The sequence below is a fragment of the Palaemon carinicauda genome, chromosome 35 (genome assembly GCF_036898095.1).
Source record: "Palaemon carinicauda isolate YSFRI2023 chromosome 35, ASM3689809v2, whole genome shotgun sequence".
NCBI lineage: Eukaryota > Metazoa > Arthropoda > Malacostraca > Decapoda > Palaemonidae > Palaemon > Palaemon carinicauda.
The window spans coordinates 65,742,340-65,757,360 of NC_090759.1; the positions used below are offsets into that span (position 1 = coordinate 65,742,340).

The 15,021-nt window shown below is 36.4% G+C and overlaps 2 protein-coding genes across 4 annotated transcripts in view; one reads left to right on the top strand and one right to left on the bottom strand.

Annotated features, from left to right (window-relative positions):
• Positions 1-15,021, top strand: part of LOC137627818 (E3 ubiquitin-protein ligase RNF34) — a 106,051-nt gene that overhangs the window by 6,953 nt on the left and 84,077 nt on the right. The window lies entirely within an intron of this gene.
• Positions 6,777-15,021, bottom strand: part of LOC137627524 (tubulin beta-1 chain-like) — a 46,646-nt gene continuing 38,401 nt past the window's right edge. The window contains exons 6-7 of one of the 2 annotated variants that reach the window (XM_068358615.1): positions 8,757-9,063; positions 6,777-7,452 (exon numbers count right to left, since the gene is read on the bottom strand). In XM_068358615.1, coding sequence (XP_068214716.1) covers positions 7,036-7,452; positions 8,757-9,063 — 724 coding nt within the window. In that variant the 3' untranslated portion in view covers positions 6,777-7,035. Of the gene's footprint in view, positions 7,453-8,756; positions 9,064-9,866; positions 10,656-11,322; positions 11,630-15,021 lie in introns of those variants that run through there. The other variant, XM_068358614.1, reaches the window with a different exon arrangement.

The window sequence follows — 15,021 nt, forward strand, 5'->3', positions numbered from 1 at the left end:
CTTATCTTGCCCAGGCACGAAGGAAGATATATTAGGGAGGAGTTTTAAGGAAAGAGTTAGGGATTTAGCTCTAAACCAGGGTCACTTTATGAATAATATAAAGAGTTCCTCCTGAAACGTAAAGCATTATACGGAGGTGCCATGATGCCGCACTTTTAACGAGAGAGAGAGAGAGAGAGAGAGAGAGAGAGAGAGAGAGAGAGAGAGAGAGAGAGAGAGAGAGAGCGCTATTAAGACTTTATTTTGTATTGCGTTATTTTTAACGAAGAATTTAGACTGCTCTTTTCATAATCCTTGATTTTTTTAATTTGGTTTTCTTGATTAAAAATATTTCTTCCTCTTAAGAGGTAGTTCTATCACTTCCTTCGTAGGTGACCGTCACCATCTTCCATTTCTATAGTTTTTATCTCCCTGTTCTGGGAAAGACCATTTAGTTCTCCATTTATTAGCATATGCCATTTCACTTAAAGAAAATGAATTGATCAAGATGAACCAAGAACTTCGAAGAATACAAAAAATATTGGTTTTCGGTTTACCAACGTAGGTATGTTCCAGCTTGGGCTTGATCCCAAATGAATACATTAATCCATCCCTGGACTTTGGTGGGCTAAATCAGTCGGAGAAGCCTTAGAAATATAGTAGTTTATAGATTATAATACATTATTTTCTTCAAGTAACCTCTCCTCTATCGCCTTCTAGAGACTTTAAATATGCGGCCCTAGACTATACAATAAGCTCCCACTAGACATCCGAAAGATTGAAGATATTAAGGCTTTCAAGAGAAAACTGAAAACATTTTTGTTCTGTAAGTGCTTCGATAGTGTCGATTGAACAATAAACGAGCTATATGCAGTGTGGAATCTTTAATGCTTTCGAACGAACATCATAAAATGACTGGGAATGTCGTGGAGAGAGTAGGGTCATAGCCGTCTCATTATTAAGACGGCAATGGTATATGATTCCTCTGTCATATAGAACCAGAAAACAGCCATTAAAGTAAAGTACTCCGTGAAGATGAGCAGTATTAGGCTATTGGTGGTGTGCTGTGAGTATTGCTTCTCCTATACTAGTGGCAAGATCAAGGAACTTTCCCTGCTACCCCAATGGCATTTATGGAATTTAATCCTTCGGAAAACAGTCTTACATTCAATTCCACCGATTAATATAAAGACACTTCATTGCTTTTTAAAGAAAAGGTTTTAGTACTGATAGGAAACAGCTACATCACATAATGAGTAAAGTGAAATCAAAGAACGACATGTTTATAGATTGACGCGTCCTCCTTATTCATCCTTGAATTGCTGTTGGTGTTAACTCTTTCTAAGTAGATTGGAGTTCGTCCTTCTAAGTCCATCTTGTATTTCAAGATTAGGTCTTCTTAATATTATTGCAATGGCTACTCGCTCTGCATCATCTGAGGGTGCTGGCTGTACTGCAGCATCCTTTGACAGAACATGCCTGCTCTCCTTACCTAGTGATTGATTGATTTGAGGTTTTCTTGCATCCTGACATCATTACCTAGTGAAGCATCTGTATTTATATCAGAACTGTAGGCCTATGCGATTTCGCAAGCAATAGACATTGTTACGACACTTGAAGATACAGAGAATATCAAGTGTGTTATTCATTCCGATTCTAGAAGTGCCATCTTTCATATATAAACTTAGAAAAAAAGAGGATGAGAAATAAGATAGAACTGCATGCCCGAGTGTACCCTCAAGCATGAGAATTCTAAGCCAAGTCGGGGGAAGGTAATAGTACAGATGCTATGGCACTACCCAGGACTTGAAAACAATGGTTTGATTTTGGAGTGTCTTCCTCCCAGAAGAGTTGTTTATCATAGCTAGAGTCTTTTCTGCCCTTTTGTGGCAGGCATAACAACTTCTATTTGTGTTTGATCTACCGGAATCTAGACATGGATGATTCTGTCTTCGATTGTCTTCTTACCATTATGGCTAAGATACAAGAAGATGATAGAAAGTCCTCTTTTGTATTTATTGATGATTTCAATGCCATAGGGAGTGGTTAAATTTGGTTTCTCCCACTGATTGCAATAGCTAAAGAGCTTAGACTTTGCCCCTGAATTAGGCTGTGAGTAAATCATAAATGAAGGTACTCACAGGTCTGGTAATTGCTTGGACCTCATTTACAACGACTTCCCTGGCGTTATAATAAGTAAGGTTGGTTCTCCAGTCGGGACATCTGATTTCATCAGTTGTGAAGACTGAGCAGCCTGTCCCTGATGTATCCTACTCGTGTAAGATTTATATGAAATCTCAAACAGACTGGAATGAGATTTTGAGGGATCTTTTGGGCTTGAATTGGTCACAATTGTATAGTAGTGTTGATCTTGATGTCCCTTTGAATAAGAATCTAGTCAACATAATTGATAGACGTATCCCTTCTCGTGTGCTTAGGTACCTAGTGAAGGACAAACCATGGTTCAATGATTTATTTGGAGAAGCAGGAGGTCTGTCATCTTTGGAAGGGTAACATATCTGATTTGACCTGGAATAAATATACCCAGCTTAGAGCTTTTACTCAGAGAGTTTATGCTTCAACTGAAAAGGAATACAATCTAACCATAAAAGATGATGGCAACACACCAAAATATCCCTAATTAATAGAGGGAAATTGTAAGTCAACTAGCAAATTCCCGTGGTTTCTAATAGTTCATAACCGGGATCTCTATTCTTGTACCATTTATGGCATAGAGGAACAATCATTTGATGACGCAATAGCGTAATAATTTCCGTAATACCTCCTGGCTTAAGGAAGTTATAAAGTTATTTAGAATTACTGTCTTGAATTAATGAAATTCCTTTAATGAAAGTAATCTACAGAAAATAGAACATTCAATCAGGTCGACTCCAGGCACTTTGTTCTTACAGTATTTCCAGATCTGTTATTTAAAATCTAATATTTCCAGAAATTTACAGGCACTGATATATTGGATTGCGTCCTTATTAAGAAATATGTCAGTGTACCACAAGTGATAGATTTGTAAGTCTAATTTCTATTTGCATACTACACCAAAATCCTGTTTGCTTTGGATTATTTTTTTTTCAACCTCAAGTACTCAAATAAGCAGAATTATTTTTATGAACCACAGTTATTCCTCTTGGGTCCTTTAGGACCACAATTTTTTCCAAGAAGAACGTTTCCCTTCGAGCATTCTGTAATCTGAACCTCAAGTATTATGTTTTCCTTCATATTCGTTGATATGAGAATTATCAGATGTGTTGAAGCTGAAAAAATTCCACACTGTTATTGCTGCAGTTCCAAAGTGAGTGGCTGGTATTGACAGTATGGTGAATGCTAGAAGAAAATAGTTTTTTATTAATCCTGGCATTTCATGGCTGATATTTCTTTAAAGCTTCCATTAATCTCTACTAGACCTGTGTGCTCTAGGTTTCACCTTTTTATATTTGCGATGACAAAAATTTATTCGTGAAGGTTTACTGTATATATATATATATATATATATATATATATATATATATATATATATATATATATATATATATATATATGTGTGTGTGTATATATGTATATGTATATGTATATATATATATATATATATATATATATATATATAATTTATATATATATATTCTTACAAAGCTGGTCTAGTGTAGAGTAGATATAGTATTTCATTAATGATTTTATTTATATTTTAATTGTGCTTTGAAGAGAGGTTAGCCAGCTCTTAAGATTAGTTCCTCTTATGTAGATGTAATTTTAATATGTAAATTACGTAAGACTTTTGTCGTTAATTTCATTGTATTCTTTATTCAAGTTGTTATATGTAAATTTACATTATTTTAAAAAATTAACTTTTTATTTCGCGTATTTTTGTTACGAAGAGTGTTATGTGATCATACAAGATAAGAACCTGGGCTTATGTAATGTTCTTTTATATTTTTATAAGGTATTGCGTCATATTTGGGAGAGAATACTCCATAGCCTATGCCATATGCTTTGAAATTTTCCCTAAAAACCTAGTGATAGGCCTTATCTTTTTTTTTATTTCGGTGACAAAGGGTGGACGGAGGTAACTGACACAGAGTTGCCTCGCTGTGTGTAATAGTTGGCCAAGAAAGCCAAGGTTCGTCTCCCTGTTGCGAGAATACGAGTTCGAGAGAGCAACACTTGGTAATTCTGACGCCTTAGCCCAGCACCCACGCTTCCAGAACTCGCTCTCATGGAATCTTCTGGAAGTAGCTAAGTTTCTAATATGAGGCAACCCCAGGGTTGCATAGATACATAGAGAATTCCAGCCTTAAGACAGCTATCTCCCCCTTTCTCTCACTCTCGTTCGCAACTCAGTGTATTGTTTTAAAAGTGTTCAGTGAAATATCGAAGATTTGGTGTGACGAGTTTTTGTAACCATAGTGATTACTTACAAAAATTCTCTTTGAGTTTTTGTAAACGGCCCTGTAGGAAGGTGATAGGTTCTTGTATTGTGATCTGGTTATCTATTTTCATGAAGTGTCAAACTAAAGTATTGTATTCAGATTTAATTTTAAGTGGAACAAGTGATTGTATAATTTTCATAAGTATTTCTTTTGTCTTAGTCTAAGGTTTATTCAGATTTGATATTTAAAGTCAAGTAATTATATAATATTCAGATCGTAACAATTTTGTCTTAATCTAAGTTTTGTTCAGACTTAATATTTCGAGTGATTTATTTGTTGTATGTAAATTCTTTGTGTTGTAATTCATATAGAATATATTTATTTTTGTAAAGAGTGTATTATTCCAATGACCAGTGTTTAAAGTGGTATTCGCTCGTATCCTGATAAAGAATCGTAGTAAGAGTTTGGTTTGAATAAGGCTTAATGATAATTACCCAGGTTTGTTTTGAGTGTACTTGAGAGACCTTTGGATATTCAGTGTTTTGTATATTGCTGTCTGGGAGTTATTTAACTGTCTCAGAGTTCGGGTATTAATATTTCTAGGTGTAACATATTTAATGTAAAAGCAAACAGGTGAGTTTGGAACTAGAGAGGTTGTCTAGCTTGCCAGTAGTAATATATATTATTTTATATGTTTGGTTCCCAGACACGAGCCATAGTGTAATATATTTTTGGTGCCCAGACCCGCGAACCATCATTTATAATAATAATATATAATTTGGATTTATAGTATTTTGGACCATATGGACTGTATCTGATGCCTGGATGGCCATTTAGTTGAGAGGTGCTGTTGGCCACCACTACAGTTTTACCATAAAGGGAGAGATGAAAGAGGGTGAACAGGAAGATGGAGGAAGGAAGTAAAAACGGAGGAAATAGTCATAATATGGAAGACTAGAATAAGGATGGAACCAGGTATGAAGGTACTTGGCAAAGACCCTTGAGTAAAGCCCAGATTACACACACACCAGGAGCAGCACTGTAAGCACTGCCTCCTATTGGTAAAAAAGTAATCTATAATATAGGTTTGGATAAGGCGTTTTGTCAACCCTAAATACTATTTCTGTCTGGCTAATGCCATGGTCTATATGCCACATGTATAAATTAATGTAGTTATATTCATCTCTCCTGTTTACGTCCTGAACTGGTATTTCTGATATTGGCTGTACATTAGCACCCTGCAAGAGTGATTTTTACTGTTGGGTGTGGTCCAGCCATCAGTCAATTTATATCTTGCTTGCAAGTGTCATAAATTTCCAGCTTTAATTCGTTCTGTTACATGTCTGTGGTTGTCTGTTACTCTATCCACTGAAAGAGTTTCCTGCTGATTGCGAGAATTCAAGTACATCATGATTCATGCGTCTGTTTTCTTTTTGTAGGGTCTGGTACCATTCGTCTTTCCAAGGGATAATATCAGATTTGTCCAACTTTGGATTTTGTGTCACTTGTAATTTCGCAAGAAACAGCCCCTATTACATTAATGCTTTATTAATGCCTTTAAAATTCTTTTAAAGGATATTCTATATGAGATTCTATGGTGAATTGTGACTTATTTTTGTCCTAAAACTGCGTTTTTTTATAGAAGCACCATCCTTTGTTGTAGCTGTGACATTTGTTATTGGGTAAAAGGGGCCAAAGTTTGCTTTGTATCTAGCTAACAGATTTTCAGCTTTGAAAATTATATAATAGCCCATTCACATTAACAGATGTGACATGATAGATTTAGGAGGTGGTGCATTCTACTTTATGACACTGGCATTGCTTGACTTTAGTGTTCTGGCATTGCTTGACTTTACTGTTCTGGTATAGCTAAACTTTACTGTTCTGGCATTGCTTGACTTTGCCTATTAACCATAGGAAAGGAGTGGTATTACAGTGAAATTTGCTTTTTACCAAAGTTCGTATGGAAAGCGACTAGAACCAGAGCATACTGTATTAAAAGAGACAACTTTTGAGTGATAAAATTTATAGACAAGAAATTGAAAGCATGATCAGGAATGATAGTTCACGATATTTACCCAATTTTAGAAACTCGTCAAGCAGATGAGTCTGTACCAGAATATGATTTTCAACTAGCCTATATTAATCAGTGATCCAGTTGAAAATCAAATTCAGATCCAGTGATGTAAACATTAAACTCTGGTCTAGCGATGTAAGAAGCTAACCCCATCTGGTGATATACCGTAGGGAAGTTAAATACACGTGTCCTCTTGTTAGCTTATCATAGGGGAAAATGTATTCGATACCAATTGATGTAAATAATTCAGTTCACAGTTTATTGACAATGATACTAAAAGGAAAAGTGTATCATAATGAACTTCTACAATGAACTTCAAACCATGTAATTTGTGTGGAATATAATTAAATAAAGATAGGATATGTTTTGATATCGATCGCTTGACAGTAAAAACTTTAGTATTAGAAAAATGATTAGAAAAGTAGCCATCATGCCTTAATTTAGTTATGACAAAAGCTTAGCTTTGAAAGACTTCTCAAATAGCGGTCGGCTGGACATGACAAGAAGATTAAAAATATTATAACACTGAAATTATTGAGATGTATATATTAGAAGTGAAAAACTGATATTTCAAAAATATCTATAAAACAACACCTTCATCTACTGTTCTTCCTGCCCCATGTCACTGCTTCGTACATCACCATCATCATCATGAACATCATCAGTATCACCATCATTCTCTTCAGCAGTGGCCACTCTCTCTTCCTCTTCATCAACATAGTCCTCATCTGCTACATTGCTGTGAATGCTTCCTCTACCGTCACTCAGGACACCTGGATCCTCATAGGTTTGCGGTATCCCGGCATAGCTCTGAGTGTCATATTCCTCGATGTAATCCTCTTCTGCCATGAAATGATCATCATAAGCTGTAGCTTCCTGGTACCCTTGGTATTCACTTATGAGGTCGTTCATGTTGGATTCTGATTCTGTGAACTCCATTTCATCTATGCCTTCAGCTATGTACCAGTGGAGGAAAGCCCGACGCCGGAACATGGCGGTGAATTGCTCTGAGATGCGCTGGATAGAAAAGTAAACAAATTAGTATGAAACGCAGGGTTTAAACTTTTATGGTAATGACCATAGTTTCGAGGTGATTTTTAAAGTAATGATATTTTTAAGGTAATTTTGGCTCTACTAGCTTCAAATTTAAGGAAATTGTAAAAGTTCTAAGGTAGCCTAAGGTAAAAAGCAGCAGCATCTAAGGTAATGGCCTCATGCTTAAGTTTAAACCCTGGTGAAACGGAGATGTATCGTTGAAAAAAACTTGGAAAAAACGCAATTGAAAATAAGTATCTGTTTTTTAATACATGAATCAAAAAGGTTGAGGACTTTCAATGCCTCATAGGTTACTTGATTACTTTAGATCAAAATGATTGGTGAGCTTTCTGGTAAGGAGACAAGTTCAGTTATAATCTTGGTGACACATACAGGAACTCCATCAAAATGTGGGAAATTATTTGTTATGTAGACAGGAAAGGAATTCTATCCTCATAACAGCCATTATTATAAAAGAAAATTGAGTGGGTGAACATCCCTGCCTTATAAAAGTAATAATCTCAGAAAACTGAATTAGATCTTGAGGTTATGATTTTAGAAGGATTGGATTACTTTGAGGCCTAAGAATCACAAGAGTGAGTGTTATCTGTTAATTTACCATTAAAAACAGGCTGTTGCTCTTCCTGACATTTATTAGTTAATGGTTTGCAATTAGTGATTTGCTAAAGCAACATTTACAAGATTGAATGATTCCTGAATGGCCAGGCCTACCATAGAGAACTAGTAATTTGTGAAAAGGGGATTCTGGATTTATCTGACAGGACGAGAACAATTATTGGACCTTGATGGTTTGGTATTGTTTCCAGCTGTCCAGTTTCATTGTTCACACTCGGAAGGTTTGGATTATCAGCCATTGTAATATTGATGGAAAATCGAGATAAATAAGATATGTTTCCATTTTATGTCATGATGGTATTTCTAAAACATCTATCATATGGACAAGTTTCAAAGCATAAGCAAAGAAGGATTGTTGTAATAAGAGGAAAGGAAACCTAGTGCTACCTTTAAGACATTTCAACTCTTCTCAATGTTTAAAATTGTCATCTCTTTCAAGGTAATTAGTCAATAAAAATGACAATCACCATATGCATTCCCTACTAGCTATTCCAGCTGTTATGCTCTAACGGTAATCTTTCTTTTCTATTTACTGAATAAACTTTACAATCGTTCATACGTGCTGTTGAAACATCGAGGCGATGTTTTAAATAAGGCAAGGGACTCGTGCAATCAACCAATCATTTACAATACAGTTATTTACACCAAACCTTGAATATATCCTGTATGGCAGTCGAATTTCCTATAAATGTAGCTGCCATCTTCATCCCTCTGGGCGGAATATCACACACGGCTGTCTTCACGTTGTTTGGAATCCACTCGACGAAGTACGCGGAGTTCTTGTTCTGAACATTATACATCTGTTCATCAACTTCCTTCATCGACATGCGACCTCGGAACACTGTGGCCACAGTTAGGTATCGTCCATGACTTGGGTCACAAGCAGCCATCATATTCTTTGGATCAAAGAGCTGCTGGGTCAGCTCTGGAACAGTTGATGCACGATAGGCCTGTGCCCTGGAAGAGATTAGATTTTCTAGAGAAAGGTAGAAGATACATGTTTTAAAAAGAGCTAGAGTACCAGGTGAAGGATCAGAGAAGTTTTCTACAGTAGTTACATAATGTAAAGTAGTTATTCCATGTGATTGTAAGTTTGAAAATATCAGCTTTGTTTCCTGACAATCAACATTTCCATATACAGTAGACTTCAAAGGTGTGCAATGTGGGAAATAATCCAAATATTTGTTAGAATTAACATTTTAATGTTTATAAAGGAATTTAACCAGATATCAATTATCTCTTCAGCATTGTTGTGTTTCAGTGCAAGCCAGCAAAGGAAAGAGGATTGATAGCTTTGGAAATATGACTTTAAACTGTCTAAATCTGAATGCTTTACTTATAAGAGATAATTACCCTTCCAAAAGGTTAAGTTGTCGTTTTAATAGCAAAACATAGCTGGTCATATAGAATTGATTAATTGATGGAACTGATATTGAATAACATGAATTCATAAGAAAAATAATTTTTTATTGACTACTTTGTCAGCCATCAAATACAGATGTTATTATAGCAACACCCAGAATCTACTAACTGGATTATTCCACATAAATTGATAGAAAAATTAATATTTTAATCGTCTACTTTGTCAGGCATGAAATACAGAATTCATTAGACCGACACTCGGATACTGAACTACTGGACTACCCAAATAAGAATGATTATTGGAGGTTTTCATAGATACATTTAGCACTTTACAATTTCATGGATCAGATTTTGAAAGCATATAATTTAGGGGAATTAAATCACAATGTTTAGCTCACTGTTTTATTGACAACACTAAACTCTAGAGATATGAAATTATAATTTAAAATGTGTAAATTGCACGATATATGACTAGGATTAATGAACATATTACACACATTTACACACAATCACACCAGATGGAGGACAATAAAAGCAAATAGTATCAAGGAAAAACCTATAGGAAGATTGTCAGTTTAATACAGTTCAGTCTCTTGGAAGGTTCATAGGCAAGAGACTTCTTAAATGCCCTTCAGATGATTCTGACACAAGCCAAAATGTCTGTTAAGTTTGTAATTATGGGCTGATGAATACTGTAGATATTGGAAAACGAAACATAATTCACTAAAAACTAGTTCTTAAAATGTCTCCGTGATCTCTCCTTCTGCGTATTCTTCTTCTTCCGCTCCATCATTGCCTCCTGCGCTACCACCCCTTTCATCTCCACCATCATCGCCATCATCACCATCATCCCCACCATCATCACCTCCATCAGCAGTGTCCCCTCTTTCCTCTTCTTCATAGTCATCGCCGGCTGTATCGCCGCGGTAACTCGCTGCACCGCCACTCGCTGCCCTTGTCTCCTCGTAGCCTTGCGATTCTCCTCCGTAACTCTGAGAATCATACTGTTCATCGTCTGTAAATTGATCTTCATCAGCTCTGGCTTCCTGGTACTCCTGGTATTCCGATATGAGGTCGTTCATGTTAGATTCTGCCTCTGTGAACTCCATTTCGTCCATTCCCTCGCCTGTGTACCAGTGGAGGAAAGCCTTTCGCCGGAACATGGCAGTGAACTGTTCTGAGATTCGCTGGGGAAATAGATCATTAAATTACATAAATCACCTTGTTGATTTTTCAATAATATGACATATCTGCGTATTACTGTATCATTGGCAAGAACACTTAAAGATAATTAAGAAAGTCTGCACATTTTCTCTATGCAAGTTGTCTTGATTTCTCAAGTCTGTGAAGGGCAAATAAGACTGAATTTAATTCATTGATGGGGCTCTCGCTGTTAGTTGTTGTTTTTTTTTTTTTTTTTTTTTTTTTTTTTTACATTATTTAGTATTCCAGTTCAGTGTAAGATCTATGAATTAGCCTGGCAAGTCTATATTAACGAGTGACTTTAGAATTTAATACCATCTTCTGTAGTGTGATATTTTAAATAAAGTAAAACCTATAGAACAACAATGTATTCCATATGGAACCATAGAGATAAGCTTTTTGATTAAGTAAATTATCTTGACTTTTAAAGATAAAAAAGCAGGTATCAGCCCTAAGATATCTTCTTAATTTGTCTTCTGTTTCAACAAAATTTTAAACTTCTAGATTTAGGGTGCTACAGGTATCATAATCAACACTTAAGAAATATACCACATAAATTATTCCAATTTTCATAGATTGAAAGTGTATAGATGAGCCTCTCTACTTTCTAAATAACTAATCTATAATCACATGAGACACCAAACCACTAACCTTGAATAGGTCCTGTATGGCAGTCGAATTTCCTATAAAGGTACCTGCCATCTTCATCCCTCTGGGTGGAATATCACACACGGCTGTCTTCACGTTGTTTGGAATCCACTCGACGAAGTACGAAGAATTCTTGTTCTGCACTTTATACATTTGTTCATCTACTTCTTTCATGGACATACGACCTCGGAACACTGTGGCCACGGTTAGGTATTTTCCGTGACGTGGGTCACAAGCGGCCATCATGTTCCTGGGGTCAAAGAGCTGCTGGGTCAGCTCTGGAACAGATGCTGCTGCGTAGGCTTGTGACCTGGAAGAGATGAGTACGATTTCTATAGGAGGGTCATGTTTCTGACGCTAGTGGTGGGGCCAACTGGTTATTATTATTATTATTATTATTACTTACTTATTTACTTACTTACATACTACCACGTTTATCATAAGCCAAAGGGCCACTAAATTACCGAGCAGGGTTCACCTTGGAAGAATGTATAAATGGGAAAAGATAGAAAAGCAGATTCAGCGAAGGTAAATTTGCTGAAGCAAATATAAAATCAACAATGGATAGAAAACTTGACCTAAATACTTGAAAAACAATCTGATTTGAAATGCGTCGCAAATGTTTAATTTAAACTTAAAAGATTAGTTTAAAGAGCATTAACGTCCAGACATGCAGAAGGTAGACTTAGATTATGTACTTCTTTCCAGAATTTTGAAATTCAAATTTTACTTTTTTCCTTTAGTTTGGTGGGTGTGGGGGATGGGGGCCGGGAATAGATACCAGCATTGATTTTCCGTTCCATGGCCTCTGTATAGAGGTATAGTATTTTGGAACAATTACAGTTCTTAAAAGATCAAAGATTGGCAGATCGTCATCTGCTTTTCATGGACTAGACACTACTTTCAAATATTAGAAAAATATTACAGGAAAGAGTACTTTACTCTCATCTTCATCCTTAGGTACCTAAAGATAAATGCATCTAAACTGTAGCCTACTATTTCGAGATACAATGTACGCTTATCATATAAAGCATCTCTGCGCGACATCAGCGACTTACAAGAAAGCGGTTTAAAGCTGCCAAGTGCTTTACAAGATATCATTAAATCATAGATAAACTACTGTACTTTAAATTAGCGATCTATACTTATTTATCGATACTAGGAATCATTTGTTGCTTGCAAGCATGAATTATGTTTTGGTTTCTCCTAGGTCTGCCACTGTCTGTTATGGCCAGGTTCCTCCACTGTTTGGTTGTTCCTTTTAACTAGCATAACAACATCAAAGATCATAGATGTAGAGCTCATCCAAGACTAGTGTAATTAGTAGAGTCCAATTTTCGCAGCGTCAGTGGCCTAACTCATGTGATCAGATTGATTGATTGATTAGTATATATTATCTGGGATCATAACAGGATGACGTGATCAGATCACTGAATGAATTGCACTCCATTAAGATGGTGTAGCCTCCATTCTTTCTAATATATAGCCAGCTCTATTGTGTAAAGACGGATAAAACCCGTCAACGCTCAAAACCCGTCAACGCTCAAAACCCGTCAACGCTCAAAACCCGTCAACGCTCTAAAATGGTCATGTATCATGAATTAGCTTATGCCCACTTATACCATTATCTAATATTAGTTAGCATTTTCGAGTAATCCTGCTTAATTTCATTGGAAGTTTTCAAAATATAATATTATACTAAGAAAATAGTGAGAAGAGACAACTTGCATGGAGATGAAAATGTTGGAAATCGGAGTCAAAAGCAATTTAAATGGATTAATAAAGTAAACGCGTTGAGAACCGTATATAGAGTAATATTCTTAACGGGAGCAATTTTGTTTAACGCTAAACTCCAGGTCCTGTGTTGAAGGAAAGAAGAATTATACCTAAAGAATGCTTTTCCTTTTTAAGCCCTGTCCACACGATCGTGCATGCCCGACGGGTAAACAGTGATACCAGACCACAATAGTTAGTAAGAATGAGGGTTAATGACGTCAGAAGCGGGAAAACCACAGACAGGGATCTGGCATCATATAGTGTTTCCAGATCCCTGCCTTTAGTTTCCCCGCTTCTGACGTCATCAACCCTCATTTTCACTAACTATTGTGGCCTGGTATCACTGTTTATCTGTCGGGCATGCTCGATTGTGTGGACAGGGCTTTAGAAGCAAATCTGTCCATTAAAGCAGCTTAAGTGATCTTTCCAAGACAAGTTAGAAGTAACCTTGCTTAGAATGTACACTCAGGCACACTATTTTATCCATTTCCATATTTCTTTCCCTCACTGAGCTATTTCCCCTGTCGGAGCCCTTTGGCTTATATCGTCCTGCTTTTCCAACTACGGTTGTAGCTTAGCTGGTAATAACAGTAATAATGATAAGCTGGACACCCGAAATGTTGGAAAAATCCACCCAGCTTTTAAAGAGTTCCAGCATCTGCTGGTGTTAAGAAAAAGGGTGAGGGGCTTTCAATCTCACCTCGGAAGGTTGACCTCTTTTAGCATCGCCATCTTGGAACAAATCATGTAAGGCAGAAAAATTATACATTTGCTCTGTGTACAGTTTATAAAGACTAATACACGTATGTAAATATAAAACCGAACGAACAATCTTCAGTCTTATACCGGAGTGTACCATGTTTGGTGCAGTGATTTTAAGTAGACAACCAAATGCATATATTACTCTACAGATATAAAATAATAATTTGATTAACGTCATTTTATGCACATGGAGTCTAGCAAAATGTTTTTCACTATAGATATCCATAGGTTTTATCATTCTTTACTTCTCGGAGAATCTTGTCTTCTCTGTTCTATAGCGCCGTCTACGTACTTCAGTAGAGCTACTCTTAGAATAACTACGAATGCATTCTTACCCCTTCTCTGGCTCTGTAAGGCTTCTTGACCTAATGGAACTTGGGGAGCAATGTCTTTCCTGTACTTTGTAACAGATAATTCAATTAACTATTTTAGCGCCACGCAGTTTTCAGTCTTAGAGTCATAATTTCCAGTAACTTAGTTTAATTATAAAAAGTATATTTAGGAGGCTTTATTAAACTATGCCGTAACATTTATTAGATAGAGAAGTTGGATAACAGTTATATTCCTTGAAGTATGGATTTTTTTTTCTTTCTTTTTTTAAGGGTTGTGGTGACTTATTATAAATGTGAGCCTCGTGATATGCTGGTCTGGGGTTCGAGTCCCACTCAAGCTTGATAGTTTCATCTAGTGTCTGCAACCTCGCCATCCTTGTGAGCAAAGGATGGGATGTTTGAGGTACCCTATAGGTCTACCTGCTGAGCCATCAACAGCCATTGCCTGGCCCTCCCTGATTCTAGCTTGGTTGGAGAGGGATTTGGGTGCTGATCATATGTATATTCAGTCTCTAGGTCATTGGCATTGTCCCTTGCCTCTACCATTCATGAGCAACCTTTAAACTGTCATTGCGAGGCAAGAGTTTGTATCAGTGTGGTGGTCGGTTAAGCAATTAGGTTGCAGTGATGGTCGATGGAGATATTTATTTATATATTCATTAATTTATATCATTTTTCTGTTGTTAGTTAAGAAAGGTTCTTTTACAGTTCATATTAAGCATAGATACAAGCCAAGTCCCCTAGGAATCGTGTATCTAAGAAATTATGGTACTGGGATCGATATGGAGGGATGCGCCTTGCATAATAATGTGGAATGAGAATTGCGTCCATA